General features: G+C 41.4%; 1 protein-coding gene across 4 annotated transcripts; it reads left to right on the top strand.

The window, feature by feature from the left end:
- The first annotated feature begins 698 nt into the window (after positions 1-698).
- LOC133631368 (uncharacterized) lies at positions 699-19,992 on the top strand. Of its 4 annotated transcripts, none has more exons than XM_062023566.1 (6): positions 699-909; positions 15,132-15,352; positions 15,477-15,529; positions 17,814-18,392; positions 18,512-18,699; positions 19,137-19,992. In XM_062023566.1, the coding sequence occupies exons 4-6, from the start codon at positions 17,832-17,834 to the stop codon at positions 19,837-19,839; spliced, it is 1,452 nt and encodes a 483-aa protein (XP_061879550.1). In that variant the 5' UTR covers positions 699-909; positions 15,132-15,352; positions 15,477-15,529; positions 17,814-17,831; the 3' UTR covers positions 19,840-19,992. The 4 variants fall into 4 exon arrangements, with proteins under 4 accessions (XP_061879550.1, XP_061879549.1, XP_061879548.1 ...); XM_062023565.1 differs by having other exon boundaries at positions 15,023-15,334; XM_062023564.1 differs by having other exon boundaries at positions 15,023-15,352.
- The last annotated feature ends 3,720 nt before the right edge of the window (positions 19,993-23,712 follow it).

Genomic DNA, 23,712 nt, shown 5'->3' with positions numbered 1-23,712 from the left:
GAGTGCCAAGCAGGGAGGTAATGGGTCCCATTTTTATAGTCTTTGGTATGACTCGGTCGGGGTTTGAACTCACAACCTACCGATCTCAGGGCGGGGGTAATGGGGACATGACTGACTGACTTGGAACGCCTCCTTTCCCTCGGCAGACTCGAACTGCCGCCCTCTCTTGGTGTGACGTCATCTACACAGGTGGAGCCCATTTCCCCGCCTAGCCATGAACAAGTATTACTTTGAACGCTAAATGTCATGATTATTCCCCTAGAGCGGGGGGGTGTTACCCACATATGCGGTCCTCTCCAAGGTTTCTCATAGTCATTCACATTGACGTCCCACTGGGGTGAGTTTTCCTTGCCCGTATGTGGGCTCTGTACCGAGGATGTCGTTGTGGCTTGTACAGCCCTTTGAGACACTTGTGATTTAGGGCTATATAAATAAACATTGATTGATTTCAAAATGGATATGGTTAACATTATTAACAAAAATAAAAATAAATAAATAAAATAATCTCCATTTCCAGATGTCTATTCAACATCCGGCCTGCCAAAGCTTTTCATTTGGTCCACAGAACATCAGCCAAATAGTCTTGATGAAACCATTCAAACTTGGGTTGATGATGTGGGCAGTACTCCCACCACCCCACAGGGGGCAATATTGAAACATATGTGTCACAGTGAAACAGCAATGGGTGAGTAGAAGAAGACTACTCAGTCAACCCTGAGGTAAAAATCTAAATAAATAGCAAAAATGTGACTTTTAACAAGGACTGGACAACAAAGTAGGAATGTTCTATCCTCGAGTCTTTGTTTCCTGGCGGACCTTTTAAGTGACGGACACATTGATCCAGACAAGCAGCAACAAGTGTAGAAATCCATAAGTGTAAACTTCATCACCAAACTTCGTCAAACATTTGTAAGTAGACATCATTTGTGCATAAATATATTTAGTTTTTGTATTGAAATTGCTGACTTTGTGATGTCTTTTGTATTCGTCGTGTTGTATTCGTGTTGATTTTTGTCTTGAGAGTAACGTTCAAACCTCGTTTAATACATGTAGTGATACATTTTACCAGTAGAGGGCGACAACGCTAGTAGTGATAATAGGAGGGTGTGGAGTGTAAATGTTGTTTAATTTCTGTATTTGTTAACATTTGTCGTTTGTTGTGTGAATATATGAACATTGAACATTCTGTTTTATTTATGTAAAATACACAATGGATGGTACTTTGGATGGCACATACTTTTATGTTTATATTCTCAGTGTTACAAACCTAAATGAAGGAAGAAGTGCAAAGAAATAAAACTGAGGAAGGAAAATAATTCAAAAGAAGGAACATCAATCCAACAAAACTTTTAGAGCTTTTGTTTCTTCATGCTGTTAACTATCTGCACACGCTGGAAACGAGTAGCGAGGGCAGAATAATGAATTTATTGACAGTGCAGTGTGAAAGTCAATGTGTTTACTTTGTAATTAAGGAAACGTAGTCTCAAAGAAATATAACCTGCGGAGGTACTTTTTGATGAAATATCCACATCTTGATGTCCGGCCCCTGAGCCCTTGGGCTCTTGAAACCGCGGCCCTCTTCATGATGTAGTTATCACACTCTTCATGATGTAGTTATCACACTCTTCATGATGTAGTTGTCACACTCTTCATGATGTAGTTGTCACACTTTTCATGATGTAGTTATCACACTCTTCATGATGTAGTTGTCACACTCTTCATGATGTAGTTATCACACTCTTCCTGATGTAGTTATCACACTCTTCATGATGTAGTTATCACACTCTTCATGATGTAGTTGTGACACTCTTCATGATGTAGTTGTGACACTCTTCATGATGTAGTTGTGACACTCTTCATGATGTAGTTATCACACTCTTCATGATGTAGTTGTCACACTCTTCGTGATGTAGTTATCACACTCTTCATGATGTAGTTGTCACACTCTACATGATGTAGTTATTGGACTCTTCATGATATAGTTATCACACTCTTCATGATGTAGTTGTGACACTCTTCATGATGTAGTTATCACACTCTTCATGGTGTAGTTATCACAAACTTCACAATGTGGTTATCACACTTTTCACGATGTAGTTATCACACTCTTCGTGATGTAGTTATCACACTCTTCCTCCCGATGTAGTTATCACATTCTTAATGATGAACAGTGTTTACCCCAGAATATTTGTCAGTTAAAGGCCTACTGAAACCCACTACTACCGACCACGCAGTCTGATAGTTTATATATCAATGATGAAATCTTAACATTGCAACACATGCCAATACGGCCGGGTTAACTTATAAAGTGCAATTTAAAATTTCCCTGCGAAACTTCCGGTTGAAAACGTCTATGTATGATGACGTATGCGTGTGACGTCAATCGTTGAAATGGAAGTATTCGGACCCCATTGAATCCAATACAAAAAGCTCTGTTTTCATCTCAAAATTCCACAGTATTCTGGACATCTGTGTTGGTGAATCTTTTGCAATTTGTTTAATGAACAATGAAGACTGCAAAGAAGAAAGTTGTAGGTGGGATCGGTGTATTAGCGGCGGACTACAGCAACACAACCAGGAGGACTTTGAGATGGATAGCAGACGCGCTAGCCGCCGACCTCACCTTGACTTCCTCCGTCTCAGGCCGCGGACCGCATCTATGATTGGGTGAAGTCCTTCGTCGCGCCGTCGATCGCTGGAATGCAGGTGAGCACGGGTGTTGATGAGCAGATGAGGGCTGGCGTAGGTGGATAGCTAATGTTTTTATCATAGCTCTGTGAGGTCCTGTTGTTAAGTTAGCTTCAATGGCGTCGTTAGCAACAGCATTGTTAAGCTTCGCCAGCCTGGAAAGCATTAACCGTGTAGTTACATGTCCATGGTTTAATAGTATTGTTGATTTTCTGTCTATCCTTCCAGCCAGGGGTTTATTTCTTTTGTTTCTATCTGCATTTAAGCCCGATGCTATCACGTTAGCTCCGTAGCTAAAGAGCTTCGCCGATGTATTGTCGTGGCGATAAAAGTCACTGTGAATGTCCATTTCGCGTCCTCATTTTCAAGAGGATATAATATTCGAGGTGGTTTAAAATACAAATCCGTGATCCACAATAGAAAAAGGAGAGAGTGTGGAATCCAATGAGCCAGCTTGTACCTAAGTTACGGTCAGAGCGAAAAAAGATGTGTCCTGCACTGCACTCTAGTCCTTCACTCTCACGTTCCTCATCCACGAATCTTTCATCCTGGCTCAAATTAATGGGGTAATCGTCGCTTTCTCGGTCTGAATCGCTCTTGCTGCATTGAAAACAATGGGGAAATGTGAGGAGCCTTTCAAACCGCGACGTCACGCTACTTCCGGTACAGGCAAGGCTTTTTTTGTCAGCGACCAAAAGTTGCAAACTTTATTGTCGATTGTTCTCTACTAAATCCTTTCAGCAAAAATATGGCAATATCGCGAAATGATCGAGTATGACACATAGAACGGATCTGCTATCCCCGTTTAAATAAAAACAATTCATTTCAGTAGGCCTTTAAGGTGCTGTCTCAGGCAGACGGTCTGTAAAGGAGCTGGGTGGGTGTAAGGAACAGTGTAATTTGGCCTGTCGCCACCATCACGTCTCCATCTCATCGCTGCCTGGGGGGGCAATAGACTACAGACTGTGGTGAAGTAGGCCGGCTTCGTCGCGTTAAGAAGCCTACAATTTTTGGTTGTGTTTTCCGCTCCGTATGCTGAATGGCAATATACGATATATATCTCGATATTTTTTCCGTAAAGTAAAAACAAAACACAAAACATTTACCTGAGATACTAGGTATGTCATTATTTTGTCTTAGTAAGTCAATATTTACTAAGTCAAATGTCAAATTAATGACTTACTGTAAGTAAGCGTTTGCAATAAGCATTTGAAAAAAAGAGTTAAAAGTGGGGCCACATGCTGACATATGCTCAACTCATCATGCTTAATTTATTACAGCATTTGGGAAGTCTGTAGTTGATTTTTATTATGTAAATGTTATATTTTTATCAACATGTGATAGCAGGGACCCTGCCATTCAAAACTAGGCTGCTACATTACTAATGATTAATGTAACTATAGCTGAAAAAATAGTACAATAGCAATAGGAGAGACTATTCATCCCTGAACACCATAGAGTTCATGTAGGCTTTATGATGCAGTTACATTATTACATCAACTATCAGAGACAGCTTCAGGAAACTCTTCATTTAACATAACGTCCTTTTTTGCCGCTTCAACACAGAAAAAGGTAAAGTGAAATAACTTAGTTGTTGTCTGTAGGTCAATAATGCTTGTCTTTCTCTCAGACAGACAGGGCTTTGCTGTCCGTAAATACGCACGCATGCACGCACCACAAAATGAGCTATCATTACGCTAAAAGCTAATTAGCCTTCACCTCAAGGACTGCGAGCAAGCTGAGCTGCCGCTTATATTTCTAGAACGTCAACGGGCTCATAGTGATGTTACTAGTAGTTGACTGGGAGGTGTTTATTATAATTTGGGGAGAGTCCGCTGCATTATGCTCACCTGCTAAACACCTTTCTGCTAACCCGCACCGTCTCTCCTCTCTGCCTGCCTCTGCCGTGAGCACTGACTCCATGCGCTCTGAATACTCACTGCTGATTGGCTGTTACCGCTCTGAATACGCACTGCTAATTGGCTGTTACATGCGCTCTGAATACGCACTGCTGATTGGCTGTTACTTGCGCTCTGAATACGCACTGCTGATTGGCTGTTACCGCTCTGCGTGTAACCAATCAGATGGTTGTGTGGGTGGGACAATGCTGGGTGCTGCAAAGACGTACTGACAGAGGCAGAGGCAGTACGAAGCGTAGCAGCTTGTTAAGACTTTAGTTTAGCACCAAATGATAATATAAATACATTTAATAAAGTCAAATACAAATAAGGCAACAAGAAAAGTATCCTACACTTCTCTTTTGTAAAGTAAATCTGAACAGCTGATATGGGCATCAACATCAACTATATGATTTGCCTGAGAAGCTAGACAGGACAAAAAAAACAAAACAATTTTTTTAAAGACTTTAGTTTAGGTGGTGGCTCTTTGTTGTTAAGGCGCTGCGGGAAACCCTGATGTAGTTGTCACACTCTTTATGATGTAGTTGTCACACTTTTCATGATGTAGTTGTCACACTCTTCATGATGTAGTTGTCACACTTTTCATGATGTAGTTATCAACACTCTTCACGATGTAGTTATCACACTCTTCACGATGTAGTTATCACACTTTTTTAATGATGTAGTTATCTCACTCTTGATGATGTAGTTGTCCCACTTTTCATGATGTAGTTATCACACTCTTCATGATGTAGTTGTCACACTCTTCATCATGTGGTTATCACACTCTTCATGATGTAGTTATCACACTCTTCATGATGTAGTTGTGACACTCTTCATGATGTAGTTGTCACCCTCTTCATGATGTTGTTGTCACACTCTTCAAGATGTAGTTATCACACTCTTCACGATGTAGTTATTACACTCTTTATGATGTAGTTATCACACTCTTCATGATGTAGTTATCACACTCTTCATGATGTAGTTATCACACTCTTCATGATGTAGTTATCACACTCTTCATGTTGTAGTTGTCACACTCTTTATGATGTTGTTGTCACACTCTTCAAGATGTAGTTATCACACTCTTCACAATGTAGTTATTACACTCTTTATGATGTAGTTATCACACTCTTCATGATGTAGTTGTCACACTCTTCATGATGTAGTTATCACACTCTTCATGATGTAGTTATCACACTCTTCATGATGTAGTTGTCACACTCTTCATGATGTAGTTATCACACTCTTCACGATGTAGTTATCACACTCTTCATGATGTAGTTGTGACACTCTTCATGATGTAGTTGTCACACTCTTCATGATGTAGTTATCACACGCTTCATGATGTAGTTATCACACTCTTCATGATGTAGTTGTGACACTCTTCATGATGTAGTTGTCACACTCTTCATGATGTAGTTATCACACGCTTCATGATGTAGTTATCACACTCTTCATGATGTAGTTGTGACACTCTTCATGATGTAGTTGTCACACTCTTCATGATGTAGTTATCACACGCTTCATGATGTAGTTATCACACTCTTCATGATGTAGTTATCACACTCTTCATGATGTAGTTATCACACTCTTCATGATGTAGTTGTGACACTCTTCATGATGTAGTTGTCACACTCTTCAAGATGTAGTTATCACACTCTTCACAATGTAGTTATTACACTCTTTATGATGTAGTTATCACACTCTTCATGATGTAGTTATCACACTCTTCATGATGTAGTTGTCACACTCTTCATGTTGTACTTGTCACACTCTTTATGATGTTGTTGTCACACTCTTCAAGATGTAGTTATCACACTCTTCACAATGTAGTTATTACACTCTTTATGATGTAGTTATCACACTCTTCATGATGTAGTTATCACACTCTTCATGATGTAGTTATTACACTCTTCATGATGTAGTTATCACACTCTTCATGATGTAGTTGTCACACTCTTCACAATTAGTTATCACACTCTTCACGATGTAGTTATCACACTCTTCATGATGTAGTTGTGACACTCTTCATGATGTAGTTGTCACACTCTTCATGATGTAGTTATCACACGCTTCATGATGTAGTTATCACACTCTTCATGATGTAGTTGTGACACTCTTCATGATGTAGTTGTCACACTCTTCATGATGTAGTTATCACACGCTTCATGGTGTAGTTATCACACTCTTCATGATGTAGTTAACACACTCTTCATGATGTAGTTATCACACTCTTCATGATGTAGTTAACACACTCTTCATGATGTAGTTATCACACTCTTCATGGTGTAGTTGTCACACTCTTCATGATTCTTTTCATCCTGTACACAAACCCGTGCCAGAGTCAGCATGCTAACATTACATAAGTGACGTTTGCAGATCTCACAGTCATTGTCAGTCTTCTCAGTGGAAATTACTCCAGCCGTGGTCCCGTTGGTAGTGAATTTGTCAGCTGGTGTGAGGAATCCTTTTTACTGCTCGACATCTAAAACCAAAGACATGATTATTGATTTTTGAACCCACACCTACCACAGGTCAGCCTGTAGACTGTGGACAGCTACAAGTAACTTGGCACGGTCAGATACTCAAAGCTGACCTTCCAGATGAACTGTGAAGTGGTGAGTAACAAAACGTCTTCACTGCCTGAGGAAAGTGTCACGTCTCCACATAGATAGAATCATGTTGTCACTCTTTCATCGGGCATGTATTGACTCCATTCTGTCCTTCTCCCTGGTGTCATGTTTGGTAGTTTGTCTTTGGGAAACAAGTCTGCACTTAATCAAATAGTAAAGTGGGATAGTGAGATTACAGGTGAGCAACTCAACCTATCTGACATCTACGACACAGCCAGCTCTATTATTCACCACTGCACCATCATCCTTTAAGCAGTGAATTATTCACCACTGCACCATCATCCTTTAAGCAGTGAATTATTCACCACTGCACCATCATCCTTTAAGCAGTGAATTAGTCACCACTGCACCATCATCCTTTAAGCAGTGAATTATCCACCACTGTACCATCATCCTTTAAGCAGTGAATTAGTCACCACTGCACCATCATCCTTTAAGCAGTGAATTATCCACCACTGCACCATCATCCTTTAAGCAGTGAATTAGTCACCACTGCACCATCATCCTTTTAAGCAGTGATTTATCCACCACTGTACCATCATCCTTTAAGCAGTGAATTATTCACCACTGCACCATCATCCTTTAAGCAATGAATTCCAGCTCCTTGGCTCTGGTTCATTGTTCCTCTTGTAGGACTCAATAAAGTTAGTCTAAGTCTAAACCATACAAGAATAAGTTTGTACCTGCTGCCATCACACGCCTAAATAAGGCGCCCACATTCTGATTTGATTGATTTGTTATGCCATAACGCTTTAATCACAATGATTTTATTGGTTTATTATATTTGATTGTTCCACAGTGGGCTGTATACTGCTGATTGTTTGTGGATTTTTCTATGATTTGTGTTTGCTTGCTTCATTCGGTCTTGACGCTGAATTACAAATGTCTGCACAACTATTTTACCTGGAGTACCATTAAAAAAACCTTGACCTTGACCTTAGTTGAATATCCCTGTGTTTCTTCCTGTTCTTTACACATTTCCTCAAGCATCTTGAGGAAAACATCAGTAGAAGAGGACACAAAATAGAATACAAGCCGCTAACCTTCTATATTTCTTGTTTTGATCACTGGGTGTGCTCTTTTGTCTGATCATGGCGGAGCTGCGTCAAGTTTGTCGAATATGTAGATATTCTCACTACTTTTCTTTTGTCGAGCACAAAGAAAAGACCATTTTAGTTAAATGTAAGTTGTGCCTTGGATCAAAGATCCCACCTACTGCCCAAAACAGCTATTCAAATCTGCTGAAACACCTACAAAAGCAACATGCTTCGACGATGCTAGTAAAGAGAGATACAGACTCCGATGCCACTTTCCCTCCACCACCACCACCACTTAAGGATTAACTCTGCCTCTGCTCATCATTCAGCACTGAAGGTACACACGCGCTGTCAATTCTCTTATATACTCTTTCATTCTAGACTTCTAGAGTGTTTGATTATCACATCACTCTAAATGTATAGACTATAAAGTTCACAAACATAAAGAGGGATGCTAGTGGGCCAGGCCAATCTTTCTATTTCTCTAAACTAAAACTGGGGAAATGTGTAGAGTGTTTTGGGCTTCAGACATGATTTTGTTTCAGAATTCCTTGAGAAAAAATCGCCTGGTTAGGCTTTGTGTATGTAGTGTGTGCGCCTTCCTTGCTTTACAGCTATGTTGTTATTATGCTGTTTGTTACTTATGTATGTTATGTTGCAGCTATTTAAAATAGTTTTGTCAATTTGTTCTGGCCTGAAACAAATTGGCCCTTTGAAACATATATTTGTCTTTGTGTGTTGTATGTAGACCACATTGCTTGGCAGAGTTCAGTGATGCAAATGCATGTCAAGTGGATCAAAAGGTTTTATTATTCTCCAGTGCAATAACAGTACTGAAATGAAGGCTAAAAGGGTATTAATGGGAGCTTTAAAAAAAAAAGAAGTAACTAAATAGTTACTTTTCACAGTAACACATTACTTTTTGGTTTAAGTAACTGAGTTACTTTTGAAATGAAGTAACTAGTAACTGTAACTAGTTACTGTTTTCAGTAACCAACCCAACACTGCCTAACACTGATCAAAGCCTTTCTTCTTCAAAGTCACACTCCTCCATTTGCACCAGTCGATTTGACTGGAGAGGACCATACCTTCCTCACATTCCCATCATTTGGAAAAGTATGAAGTTGTTTCGCTGCAAACTGCAACAATGCATCTGGCAGACATATTTCATCATTCTGTTTGAAAATAACGGGATTGGGGATGAAGATGCAACCAAAACACAAACTAGACAATATGAAGTTGGCTCCATGCAGTCTTCTGTAGGTGACGTCAGCAGGCTGATGCAGGCCCGCCCACGTCTTGGAGATAGAAGTCAGCGTTCCAAAATGTGCTGAAACTTGTTAGAAAACAATCCTAAAATCACTACTGTGCCTATTTGGATGGAATTTGACCTGTAGACATAATTTTCGAGGCCATAACTGTGAAATAAGAGTTGAAGTACAAACCCTGTTTCCATATGAGTTGGGAAATTGTGTTAGATGTAAATATAAAACGGAATACAATGATTTGCAAATCATTTTCAACCCATATTCAGTTGAATATGCTACAAAGACAACATATTTGATGTTCAAACTGATAAACATTTTTTTTTGTGCAAATAATCATTAACTTTATAATTTGATGCCAGCAACACGTGACAAAGAAGTTGGGAAAGGTGGCAATAAATACTGACAAAGTTGAGGAATGCTCATCAAACATTTTTTGGAACATCCCACAGGTGAACAGGCAAATTGGGAACAGGTGGGTGCCATGATTGGGTATAAAAGTAGATTCCATGAAATGCTCAGTCATTCACAAACAAGGAGGCGAGGGTCACCACTTTGTCAACAAATGCGTGAGCAAATTGTTGAACAGTTTAAGAAAAACCTTTCTCAACCAGCTATTGCAAGGAATTTAGGGATTTCGCCATCTACGGTCCGTAATATCATCAAAGGGTTCAGAGAATCTGGAGAAATCACTGCATGTAAGCAGCTAAGCCCGTGACCTTCGATCCCTCAGGCTGTACTGCATCAACAAGCGACATCAGTGTGTAAAGGATATCACCACATGGGCTCAGGAACACTTCAGAAACCCACTGTCAGTAACTACAGTTGGCCGCTGCATCTGTAAGTGCAAGTTAAAACTCTCCTGTGCAAGGCGAAAACCGTTTATCAACAACACCCAGAAACGCCGTCGGCTTCGCTGGGCCTGAGCTCATCTAAGATGGACTGATACAAAGTGGAAAAGTGTTCTGTGGTCTGACGAGTCCACATTTCAAATTGTTTTTGGAAACTGTGGACGTCGTGTCCTCCGGACCAAAGAGGAAAAGAACCATCGGGATTGTTATAGGCACAAAGTTGAAAAGCCAGCATCTGTGATGGTATGGGGGTGTATTAGTGTCCAAGACATGGGTAACTTACACATCTGTGAAGGCGCCATTAATGCTGAAAGGTACATACAGGTTTTGGAGCAACATATGTTGCCATCCAAGCAACGTTGCCATGGACGCCCCTGCTTATTTCAGCAAGACAACGCCAAGCCACGTGTTACATCAAAGTGGCTTCATAGTAAAAGAGTGCGGGTACTAGACTGGCCTGCCTGTAGTCCAGACCTGTCTCCCATTGAAAATGTGTGGCGCATTATGAAGCCTAAAATACCACAACGGAGACCCCCGAACTGTTGAACAACTTAAGCTGTACATCAAGCAAGAATGGGAAAGAATTGCACCTGAGAAGCTTAAAAAATGTGTCTCCTCAGTTCCCAAACGTTTACTGAGTGTAGTTTAAAAGGAAAGGCCATGTAACACAGTGGTTAACATGCCCTTTCCCAACTACTTTGGCACGTGTTGCTGCCATGAAATTTTAAGTTAATTATTATTTACAAAAAAAAAATAAAGTTTATGAGTTTGAACATCAAATATCTTGTCTTTGTAGTGCATTCAACTGAATATGGGTTGAAAAGGATTTGCAAATCATTGTATTCCGTTTATATTTACATCTAACACAATTTCCCAACTCATATGGAAACGGGGTTTGTAAATGTCAGCATTACAGGGGTCCTTTAAGCTAACCTAGTATATGTTTTTTTTCGGATGTCAGCGTTGTAGCTAACATAGCTATGCTAGTGTTGCTAACGTTCGTGTCCCACTCCATAACGTGACTTTGCTGTATCTGAAGGTCCGACTTTAAAGTTTCCCAATCGAAAGTTAACCAAAAAAAAATCACCATTGACAACCTTAGGAAATGGTAAATGGTAAATGGTTGTACTTGTATAGCGCTTTTCTACCCCTTTTTAAGGAGCCCAAAGCGCTTTGACAGTATTTCCACATTCACCCATTCACACACACATTCACACACTGTTGGCGGGAAACAATGTATTCATCATATTAGGGTCCGAACAGGTTGTGATAAATGCTAATCTTAAACACAAACTTATAGAGTTATGTAATGTTTCACTTGACTTAGGTCCTACTTGCCACTGAAACTACTTGAACAATAACACAGATTGATCCATTTGGAGAGACTGGAGGAGATGCGGATTAAGAGCCAGGGCTGTGGAGCTGGCGCTGAGCGCCGGGAAGGACAAGCTTTACAGTGTCTTGGCTGAATGATCAGAATCAGAATCAGAATAGTTGTTATTGCCATTGTTTGAGAACGGGTTCACAAACTAGGAATTTTTCTTGGTGCAATCGTGCAACATAAAACACATAGAACACAGAATAGGAATAAAACTTGCTGTAACTGAGCTATCAGATCTTGTTATTGTTCATGTGCCTGATGGCCGAGGGGAAAAAACTGTTCAGGTGGCAGTAGGTGTGGGTCTGGATGGACCGTAGTCTCCTGCCTGAGGGGAGAGGGGAGAATAGTTTGTGTCCAGGGTGAGAAGAGTCAGTTGTGATCCGACCCACACGCCTCCTCGTCCTGGAGGAGAACAGGTCCTGGAGGGATGGGAGCTTGCAGCCAATAACCTTCTCAGCAGCACGTACGATGCGCTGCAGTCGACTGCGGTGCCGGGGAACCACACGGTGATGGAGGAGGTGAGGATGGACTCGATGAAGGCTGAGTAAAACTGCACCAGCATCTCGGTCAGCACCTTGGTCTCCTTAGACGCATCCTCGCTCGTCCATGCGGACTGGACACTGGCCGAGGGTTGGTGGGCGGCTCTCTTGGTTGCTTTGTTGGGTCTGCTCCTGTCTCTGGCCAGGCTGACTCCACCCCAGCAGACGATGGCGTGGAACACCGCAGAGGCCACCACAGTGTATATGTTGGGTTTTTTTTGTGTTGTTTTACTTTTGTTGCTGTATGTAGAAATGGCTGGTTGCATCAGCTCTGCTGTTTTAATATCTTTAATGTCCTTTGAGTTGTTTGATGTTTCCCTCTTACACACATGTTTCTGTGTGCTATGGCTATGAGGTTTTTTTCCCCCATGGCCTCAGTCTGGACCTCCTCTCCAGGGGTCCCCTCCCCAGCGTTTACCTGTTTCTCACCTTTTTTGTAAGGGGCCCCGGAAGTTGGCAGATCCGTCAGCGATCCTGTTCTGTCTCCCTGTAATGTTTGTCTGCTCTTGAATGGGATTGTGCTGACAATCTTAATTTCCCCTCGGGGATTATTAAAGTATTTCTGATCTGATCCATGAATGGACTTTATAGACCCTGAGAGAACTAAAATAATACACAGCACCACCTGGTGGGGCACTGCCCTACCTGCCTTAAAACAGAGCAGCGACAACAGGAAGTAAGTTTGTCTGTCTTCCCCTCACACAAACTATTGTCGCGTTTTTTGTTTCAGAATCAGAAATACTTGAATAATCCACGAGGGGAAATTAAGATTTTCAGCACAATCCCATTCAAGATAAGACAAACGTTACAGGGAGACAGAACAGGATCGCTGAACGGTCTGCCAACTTCTGGCACCCCTTACAAAAAAGGTAAACGCTAGGGGTGGGGGGGATGGTGCCCAAGGGGAGGAGATTGGGGAGTCTGTTAGCACATGCTAGACCATAGCGCACCTATTCAAAGATGGTGTACAAAAAACACACACTGTGTGGGCCAAGATGGCGGTGCGGATACCTCTCCTGATCTGAAGGTGTGAGCACTGGAGGGAAAGAAAAGCCAATGAGGGACAAAAGAGTGAACTTGTGATCTGTTGATGGTGTGTGTGTGTGTGTGTGTGTGTGTGTGTGTGTGTGTGTGTGTGTGTGTGTGTGTGTGTGTGTGTGTGTGTGTGTGTGTGTGTGTGTGTGTGTGTGTGTGTGTGCTCCGCTTGGGTGGCCTGAGGATGAGCGGCCATTGTTGCAGGAATTCAATAGGGCTGATTAGTGAAGAAGAGTGTGTGTTGTTGAACAAAACATGAACCAGCATGCGTGTCAGGTTTGGTGTGTGTTTGTACTTTTGCACTGAGCGCAGCATGCGGGAAGAATGGAGGAATTAGCAGCAAGAGAGCAGACTGGAAGGTGACATAGCAAACATTCTAAAAGTGTCTCTGCTCTCCCTTGGAAAGCCACAGCACATTCATTCATTTGATGAAGAAGTGGTCGTAGTAGTAGGTCATGGTACGTCTTGACCAGGTACACCATTAACGATGGATGGTGAGGTGACATGTGACAAGAACAGTAGATCGTTAACAATGGATGGTGAGGTGATATGTGACAAGAACAGTAGATCACTAACAATGTATGGTGAGGTGACATGTGACAAGAACAGTAGATCATTAATGGATGGTGAGTTGACATGTGACAAGAACAGTAGATCACTAACAATAGATGGTGAGGTGACATGTGACAAGAACAGTAGATCACTAACAATGGATGGTGAGGTGACATGTGACAAGAACAGTAGATCATTAATGGATGGTGAGTTGACATGTGACAAGAACAGTAGATCACTAACAATGGATGGTGAGGTCACATGTGACAAGAACAATAGATCACTAACAATGGGTGGTGAGGTGACATGTGACAAGCACAGTAGATCACTAACAATGGATGGTGAGGTGACATGTGACAAGAACCGCAGATCACTAACAATGGATGGTGAGGTGAAACGTGACAAGAACAATAGATCACTAACAATGGATGGTGAGGTGACATGTGACAAGAACCGCAGATCACTAACAATGGACGGTGAGGTGAAATGTGACAAGAACAATAGATCACTAACAATGGACGGTGAGGTGACGTGTGACAAGAACAGTAAATCACTAACAATGGATGGTGAGGTGACATGTGACAAAAGCAGTAGGTCACTAACAATGGATGGTGAGGTGACATGTGACAAGAACAGTAGATCACTAACAATGGATGGTGAGGTGACATGTGACAAGAACAGTAGATCACTAACAATGGATGGTGAGGTGACATGTGACAAGAACAGTAGATCACTAACAATGGATGGTGAGGTGACATGTGACAAGAACAGTAGATCACTAACAATGGATGGTGAGGTGACATGTGACAAGAACAGGGCATACAAGTTTCACTAAAGTGAGACTTTAGTGTCAGGATGCATTCGGCCTTTTTAAACACTGATTTGGTCTGTTTTGTTGTGGATTGCTACTTGAGTCTGATGTCCTCAGCTCCACTGTGAGTACTTTGAGATGTGTTAATCAAATGTCAAGTGCTGTACAAATAAAGTCTATGATTATTATTGGTGGTCTTATTTAATTAGGAATAAAAAATCACCTGCCATGTTTTCTGTGCTGGCTCTTCTGTCTCATCTGTCTTCTCCATTGCATCTCTTCTACATCTCTGCCCTCAAGTTATACTGATCTCTCTTCATCTCCCACAGTTACAAAGGACAGTTGCTATTGGCTGTCATAAAAGTTGATAGTTGACATCATTGACTCATTTGCATAATAATGGACTCCATCCGTTTCCTGGGCACCACCATCACCCAGGACCTCAAGTGGGAGCCGACCATCAGCTCCCTCATCAAGAAGGCCCAGCAGAGGATGTACTTCCTGTGGCAGCTGAGGAAACTTAAGGTGCCGAGATGCTGGTGCAGTTCTACACGATGATCATCGAGTCCATCCTCACCTCCTCCATCACCGTGTGGTTCTCTGGCGCCACAGTCCGGGACAAGCATCGACTGCAGCGCATCGTACGTGCTGCTGAGAAGGTTATTGGCTGCAGGCTCCCACCCTTCCAGGACCTGTTCTCCTCCAGGACCAGAAGGCGTGTGGGTCGGATCACAGCTGACTCTTCTTACCCTGAACACCAACTATACTCCCTTTTCCCCTCAGGCAGGAGACTACGGTCCATCCACACCAGTGGCGTGCAGTGAGGTTCATGTCAGGTGAGGCACTGACTTCATCACAGTCAGATTTACAAACATATGAACCCTAAAGAGTATCTTATTCACCATTTGATTGGCAGCAGTTAACGGGTTATGTTTAAAAGCTCATACCAGCATTCTTCCCTGCTTGGCACTCAGCATCAAGGGTTGGAATTGGGGGTTAAATCACCAAAAATGATTCCCAGGCACGGCGCCGCTGCTGCCCACTGCTCCCCTCACCTCCCAGGGGGTGAACAAGGGGATGGGTCAAATGTAGAGGACAAATTTCACCACACCTACACTGTAAAAAAAAAGACATTTGAGAAAACGCAAATTTTCAAGGCAACATGATGCAACAAGATTTTTGCGTTTTCTCAACTTTTGACTACTGCTAACCAGACACTGTTTTGGTACACTGTAAAAAATAATTATAGTTTTTAAGTTAGTCAGACTCAGAAATAAGGTTTCACTATGTTTAACTACCAAAACAGTGTCTGGCCAGCAGTAGTCAAAAGTTGAGAAAACGCAAAAATCTTGTTGCATCATGTTGCCTTGAAAATTTGCGTTTTCTCAACTTTTTTTTTTTTACAGTGTAGTGTGTGTGTGACAATCATTGGTACTTTAACTTCACACTTACAAACTGTAGCACACAAAAAAGCACATTTAATTAAAAAAAACGTTATTATGGTCTTACCTTTACTTATAAGTGCGGGAGCAGTGGTGTTCGTGTTGGAAGAGTCGTGAATGAATGAAATATGAAATCCGCGCAGCAGTCTGCAGGTGTACCTAATGTGTGTCCCTGTTCACGGCTCCTCCGGCGCGCCGCGCGAGCATTGTTGTTTTTGCACTTTTTGGCTTCTTGTTAAGTGACTTTTTTTGGGTGGATTCGGTCTTGCACGTGGAGGGTTTGGGTGTGGGCTTTGGTTAGTGTGGCGATCCCGTCGGGAGGTGCATTCTGCGGCGGAGGTGCTTGGCACCAGGAGGCGGGGTTATGAGACGAGCCTCCAGTTTTATGATCGCTCAGCACAAGAAATACGTTACACACATACAGATGTTGACAAAATGCACTGTACATTATATACCTCAGCTAACTAAACTATGGAAATGTATAATATAATTCATATAGCAATACGGTCTCACTGCGCAGCAGGCCAGCAGTTAGCCGAGTCATTGCGCACAATCCATGGTGAGGCACAAATCAGTGACGTGCCTCAACTGGCTGCTGATCACCGCACCGTCTCTTCTCAGTATTTGAACGGCAAATGTGAAAATAAAAATAAAAATAATCTAAAACTGGTGAAGTTAAATGGAAAATAACTTTAGTATAATCACTGGATACATATAACAATTTAATTAATTTTTTTTCTTTTTACTTTTTTTTTCTTTCCACGATGGCAGGTGAGGCCGTGCCTCCCCTGCCTCTAGTGACTGCACGCCACTGATCCACACCCACACCTCCCGCCTCCTGAACAGTTTTTTCCCCACAGCCATCAGACTCATGAACAATAACAAGATCTGATAGCTCAGTTACAGCTCATTTTATTCCTATAGAGGCTTTGCAGTCACGTGGTTTTATCACGTGACTTTGTGTTACGCCGCCATCTTGCCGGTCAACCGGTCAGCTCGTTCCTACGTGTTCGTACAGATTCAGTTTGATTTCTGCGCTACATTTTCACCGATTTCATCCGAATTATGGCTGATTTGCTATCCAATGAAGTTGTGCATTTGGATGAAGAGTCCAAGAAACGTTACCGAGAGAAGTTGAACCTTGTTGGCACAACGGATCCGTACCTTTTACCGAGAAGCATGCTAAAATCACCTGAGCATTTTGCAACAGCCGACCTGCCTGATCTCTCATATCCAGACATTTATAATTACCTCGTCGATTCACCATCTCCGTACACTGGAAAGGACCTTAAGGCATACAAGAGTCTGGATGCCTACAAGTATTTTACAGCAGGTTTTGTGCATGATGGGCTGATATGGCAGATTCCAAACAAGAATCGATTTCTTCTCATGACCAAGGTAAGGAAAAGGCACACACAGAAGAGCCTACTGTCTGTTTACAAATCCGCGTGGCAGTAACAGTGTGATTGTGAAAAAACTACTGATAATTCCTTTTGGGTTCTTGCTCAAAATGAACCAGGTTTAAATTTTCAGGCTAATTTAATGAATGATTCATGAGAAAATGTACCAAATGCCAGGTAAAATATGCATAAATGGACAGTAAGAGTTCTAGCCTTGTATATTATATCCAAATTAGGGAATGATAATAATATAAGGTATGTCATATTATCTGTTTCAGGTAAAACACTCTCAACGGATGAATGATCCTCCCCTCAGACCTTGGGTAGCAATAGCGAAAGATGGTCAGATCCTGTGCTGCCACTGTACCTGCATGGCTGGATTGGGTGAAACATGTTCACATTCAGCAGCATCCCTGTTCGCCCTGGAGACATTAATACGTATGAAGACAGCCACTCCATGCACATCACTACCTTGTCAGTGGCTGAAACCATCAGCATCGCACATAGAATATGCTGAAGGATGCAATATCGATTTTGCCCGTCCAGCCCAGAAACGAAAGTCAGAAGTTTCAACTCCTGAGGAAAGTGCTGCGAGAAAACTGCTGAATGTTCCTCCACCAACTGAAGAGCAGAAAGCTGCCTTTTACAAGGCTTTGTCTGAATGCGGTGGAAGACTAGCAATTTTGAGCATTGTCCCTGACTATGCTGACAACTTTGAGCCAAGGGCAGTGAAGCGAAAGCTTCCTGTACCTCTCTCACAGCTGTACGATTCTGGCAATATGAAACTCAGCCTAGATGAACTTGCACTGAAATGCCGGTCAGAGCTGGAAAAGTTACATTCCATTACCAGAAAGCAGGTTTGTATTTTTTTCGCACCTAGTAATTAATATACATATCATAAATAATGTATTGTTCTCCAACCTGCTACAAATAATCTAATCATAGTGAAAACAATTTTTATTAAAATGTTTTTCAGATATCTGCAGTTGAAGAAGAGTCCTGGGGCCAAGCAACATCAACAACTTGGTTTCAACAAAGAGCTGGGCGAATTACGGCCTCGAATTTTAAGGCAACGACCAGGACCAATGTCTCAAAGCCATCCAAGTCATTGATCAAGAGAATCTGCTATCCTGAACTGTGTAGATTTTCAACAGCCGCAACTAGGTGAGAAATTGGATTTGAAAATTTAATTTGCATTGCAATATAATTAAATTAAATTTTAGTTTCAATTTGTATTTATTGTTTGTATTTTCAATTTGTATTTATTGTTTGTATTTAAATCTACTCTTCTTTATGAACTTTCAGACTTCATAAAGAAGGTAAATTGTATATGGTTATGGGTGCTTAACAATCTTAAGTAAGGCAGTCAGTAATCTTAGTAGTTAGCTTTCAGATTGCATAAAAGAGGTAATTGTGTAATACATGGTTATGAGTGCTTTCACTCGCTTATCTGTCTATCAACTGTCATCCCTTAAATGTCGCACTATTCTTTTTCTTCTTTCTGCCTATTGAAATGGTTTGTCAAATCGCTTTACTCTGTTTGCTTATAACCAAAGTACTACCTTTCATATTTACGTTTATATTCATCATTTTATTTTTAGATGGGGTTGCGATCACGAGTCGGACTTAAGGAAGCGGTACGGAATGATAATGACCCAGCGGCACACTGGCCTAAACGTTGACGAAACCGGATTCCACATGTCTGCCGACCGTCCATATTTTGGCGCATCACCGGATGGGCTACTCTCGTGTGACTGCTGTGGCAAAGGGTGCCTCGAAATTAAGTGTCCCTTCTGCATCAAAGATAAAGGAGTGGAAGAGGTTGCTGGTGAGTCCAAGGCGGTCTGTTTGGAGCAGAAATCGAACGGCAATTGCGTGCTACGTGGAGACCACCAGTATTATTACCAAGTACAATCACAACTGTATTGTACTGGCAGGAAGTACTGTGACTTTGTCGTATGGAAGGAGAATCTACTCTTTATTCAGCGCATCATTCCTGATGATTCCTTCCTGGCAAACGAACTGGCCAAGATGGACAATTTCTATCTCCGTTGTATTATGCCAGAGCTATTAGCTAAAGTGTACACGGTAGAACAATCTGTTGCTACCACTGCATCCGCTTCGGAAGAGTTTGTTTGCTACTGCCGTAACCCTCCCACTGAGGATATGTTGGTTTGTAAATCCAAGAACTGCAGCATCAAAGCATTCCACATGAAATGTCTTGGCATAAAACGAGTCCCACAACGATGGTTTTGCCCTAACTGTAAGAAGTTGGAAGTAAAACAGAAAAAGTTGTTTCTGTAAGATTCTTTCCTGGTATTTATTACAGAAAAAATATGGATGCAACATCATTACTCAAATGGTACAATTGGGTCGGATAAATTTGTAAGTGCGCATGACACTTGTACAATTTTATCTAATGTTGTGAAACCACTGTCATCAGATGACAATAAAGATATGGGTAGGATATTTTCCATCATGGTATACTTTTGTCTTGCGAGTCCAATAACTCTCTCTACATGGATACGGACAGCAGCTAATCCTCTGGTGCCCTCAACATCTAGTGGATTAAGCTGCCTTCTTTTCAAATCTCAGCGTGCACCACATCTTCACCAGCGGGTAGTTGATCATTTTCACAAGGGACAGACTGGGAAATATTGACGAGTGCTGCTGCCAATGCCAATGCCCTCTCGCGGTCTCTCTTACGCTGCTTGACATTTTGTCTTCTCTCAAAGATCTTCATTGAACATTTGAGTTTTCGTTTGTGAGGTGACTGGGTATGCTCAAATATACTTGGCACATAGTCTGGGGATAGTGGCTCTTCGCTTTTTGCACCTGAAACAATTAAACAATCACATTATTCATAATGACTGCCATAAATAATTAAGCACGTTGTTGATGGGGATATACCCAGTTCAATTTGTTTTGTAATGGCATTTCATAACTTGACATATTAAAAAACTGAATAGAGTGAAATCATTCAGATACCTGTCTGTTTAAGTTGCTACCCTTTTTATTTTTTTCTTATTTTTTCATGATGCCTCATCTGATTGGCTTGAAAACTTTACCAATAAAAATGTTAACCTTGTGCCAATGGCTTGAAAACTTTACCAATGTAGATTTTACCTTGTGCCAAATGAAGTAACAAAAAGCCTCTTGTTCAAAAATGCTTCATTAGAAAAAAATTGTTTCACAAGGTCCATCATAATTTTTTTGGAAATTTCCTAATGCATTCACTCATGATAATTAATTGTTCAATTCCAATATGAAGCTCAACATTTACATTGATAAAGTTTTCAAGCCAATCAGATGAGGCATCATGAAAAAATAAAAACGGTACCTAGCATCACACAGACAGAGGCGGGGGGGTGAACTGAAGAAATCATCCCATTCCCTGCCTTGCTGCTCTGCTGCCTTTCTAAAAATGCACCCAGCATTTTCAACAATCATATTTGTATCATCCCATATTGTATTATTTCACATTTTGTGAAACAAATCAGGGGTGAATCTAACAAGAAAGCGTGTGTGAGTCGTTGACGGGCACTGAACTGGTGACCGGCAAGATGGCCGCCAAGCCAATGTCACGTGGCTGATGATGTCAGCTGCAAAGCCTCTATTCTGTGTTATATGTGTTTTATGTTGCACGATTGCACGAAGAAAAATTCCTAGTTTGCGAACCCGTTCTCAAACAATGGCAATAAAAACCATTCTGATCTGATTCTGATTCTGATAATTGATTACAATCGACACATTGAATAACGGGGTGGGAGGCTTAAACATGAGTTAAAAAATGCAAATTAGGATTAGAACGGCAAATGATATTTCTTACGTTTATTCTTAGTTTAGGTGTATTTTCCTTTGTCCTACATTGTTAAATGTGAGAGCAGTGACTCTCAAACTGTGGTACGTGTACCACTAGCGGTTCTCGGGCTCCATCTAGTGCTACGGCAAATAATCACTTGATTATTTTCCTAATTTAAAACTACTACACCCCTGTTCGGTTTTTGAATAGTGGGACTAACACACCTGGATTAGGCGATTGGGAACCAGATCTTGCGAGGGGGTGTTTGTGGCCGTAGAGGACACTTGGTATCATGTGTGCACCAGTCTTAACGTGCGGGATACAACCCGGAAACAGATACCATTCAATAAAAACATAGCAACAATTGTGATGAAGAGGAGACTGTTAATTAAAGAACAGAACATTTTCAACTGCATCGATGATAGAAAAAGAGGAAACTGAGATTTATTTAAGAAGGTAGTTGGGGAAATGTAAAATGCCGACTTAATTCGGACTTTCGAACGGAATATGAATGAGATGAAAGATATTGGAACAGGTACAGTATATTAAAGGTGAATAATACAGCGTACACAAACGCTGCATTTTTGCACTCCAAACTGATTCATGTTACGCACAACGGGCAACATAGTCCAGAACAATAGCAACCTTCCTCTGGATATCACCAACGCTCTTTTCCTTCATATTTAAAACTCCTTCCATCAATCCACAGAGCCTTTTCAATGAACTCTGAGACATTCAAAAGTTTTGTTTCCCTGATTTTTGTCCAAAAATTCCTTAAAAAAACCTCTTCCGCCGGTCTGTCCTTGTTTCGAACCTGCGTCCGCCTGATGCATTCTTGGTAGTAGCGTCATGTTGGTAGCACAATCCAACATCATTTCTTGATGCTGTCTGCTATTTAACATCAGCATAGCCATTAGATACCTAATATTTGTAATATGTTCCAATATTACAGCGGACATCACTTAAATCAAGTTGTAAAGATCCGCAGATCGCTAGTGTGACGTCATTGGTCAACCGGAAAAGGAATTAATGTATCCGCACTAAAATGAAATAGTGCCCCCCAGTGTACGGGAGGCACATGGCATATGACCATAAGTCACATTAGAGAAAGTGCATGGACACTTGGACTGCACACATAGGTGTGAAAATACAACAAACGGAACTATTTGAGAAATCAGACTCATTTAGTGCATGGAAACGTACTCTGTAGACCAAGACAGAAACGGCGGCATATTTGCGCAGAGTGGTAGAGCGTGTTCTCTCTGCTCTGACGACAATGGAATTGAACTTCATGGTCATTGCGCTTAAAAATACAATAATTCGTTTTCGGTACCAGCTGTCCAAGAGCAGACACAGTTAGAGGCTGCTTGTTCAGGACATTAACTGCAGAGTTTTACACGCTTTCCTGTCTCCAAAACATCCCAAAAAGTTGCTAGATGCTTTGGAAAAAGAAAGTCAACGCTTTTGGAGAAGTCACAAGATTTAGCGAGGAAGTCGGCAGTTGGCAACACTGCACTGTGGCATGTGAAAGAGAGACTAAGTCCCACCTAACGTTTCTGATTGGTTTAAATTGTGTGGTTGGTTAAGTGTAGGCACAGAGGGTTGATGGCTTGGTTATCTCGATCGACCAATCATAGTTACGGGAACTACGGCCAGCTGCGAGGACCAAAGTTTACTATCATAAAACAAATATATAGAGTAGTGAATGGGGAATATAAGTGTGAGAAATGTCAAGTGTGGCGTGTAACGTCAGAAGGGGTTAAATTGTGTGACGTCATGCTCAGAGCTCTGTACTGTATATGAAGAACAAAAGCTAACATGCTAATTAGTAATGTTAGTTAATTTCACCTCTCAAAAGACTTTCATTTTATTGATTAAAACTATGTTTACCTGATCTTTGATTAAAAACCACGTTGACTGGATCTTATTCACTCTTTTATGTTCAATCGGGTGGCATGGTAGCGATGATGGCGTTCTCACGATGCAGAAAGGACAGGAAGCAGAGCAGCATCCAGGCAAGAGTCTTTTTTAATCCTTCTTTAAGCACGGCAAAAATATATGGAGTGGTGCCGTCAGGAAGCGATCGTAAAGCATCGCAGAAAAACTTAAAGGCCTACTGAAATGATTTTTATTTATTTAAACGGGAATAGCAGATCCATTCTATGTGTCATACTTGATAATTTCGCGATATTGCCATATTTTTGCTGAAAGGATTTAATAGAGAAAATCGACGATAAAGTTCGCAACTTTTGCTCGCTGATTAAAAAAAGCCTTGCCTGTACCGGAAGTAGCGTGACGTCACAGGAGCTAGTATTCCTCACAATTCCCCATTGTTTACAATGGAGCGAGAGAGATTCGGACCGAGAAAGTGATGA

The sequence above is a fragment of the Entelurus aequoreus genome, linkage group LG16 (genome assembly GCF_033978785.1).
Source record: "Entelurus aequoreus isolate RoL-2023_Sb linkage group LG16, RoL_Eaeq_v1.1, whole genome shotgun sequence".
Lineage (NCBI taxonomy): Eukaryota > Metazoa > Chordata > Actinopteri > Syngnathiformes > Syngnathidae > Entelurus > Entelurus aequoreus.
This window is presented reverse-complemented; position numbering and strand designations above follow the sequence as displayed.

Bases quoted from the DNA above. Each gene is read 5' to 3' on its own strand.
- LOC133631368 (XM_062023563.1), top strand. From the start codon at position 17,201: ATGGCTGATTTGCTATCCAATGAAGTTGTGCATTTGGATGAAGAGTCC. The intron at 17,534-17,813 runs GTAAGGAAAAGG...TATCTGTTTCAG, and splicing joins GATTTCTTCTCATGACCAAG to GTAAAACACTCTCAACGGAT. The intron at 18,393-18,511 runs GTTTGTATTTTT...AATGTTTTTCAG, and splicing joins ATTCCATTACCAGAAAGCAG to ATATCTGCAGTTGAAGAAGA.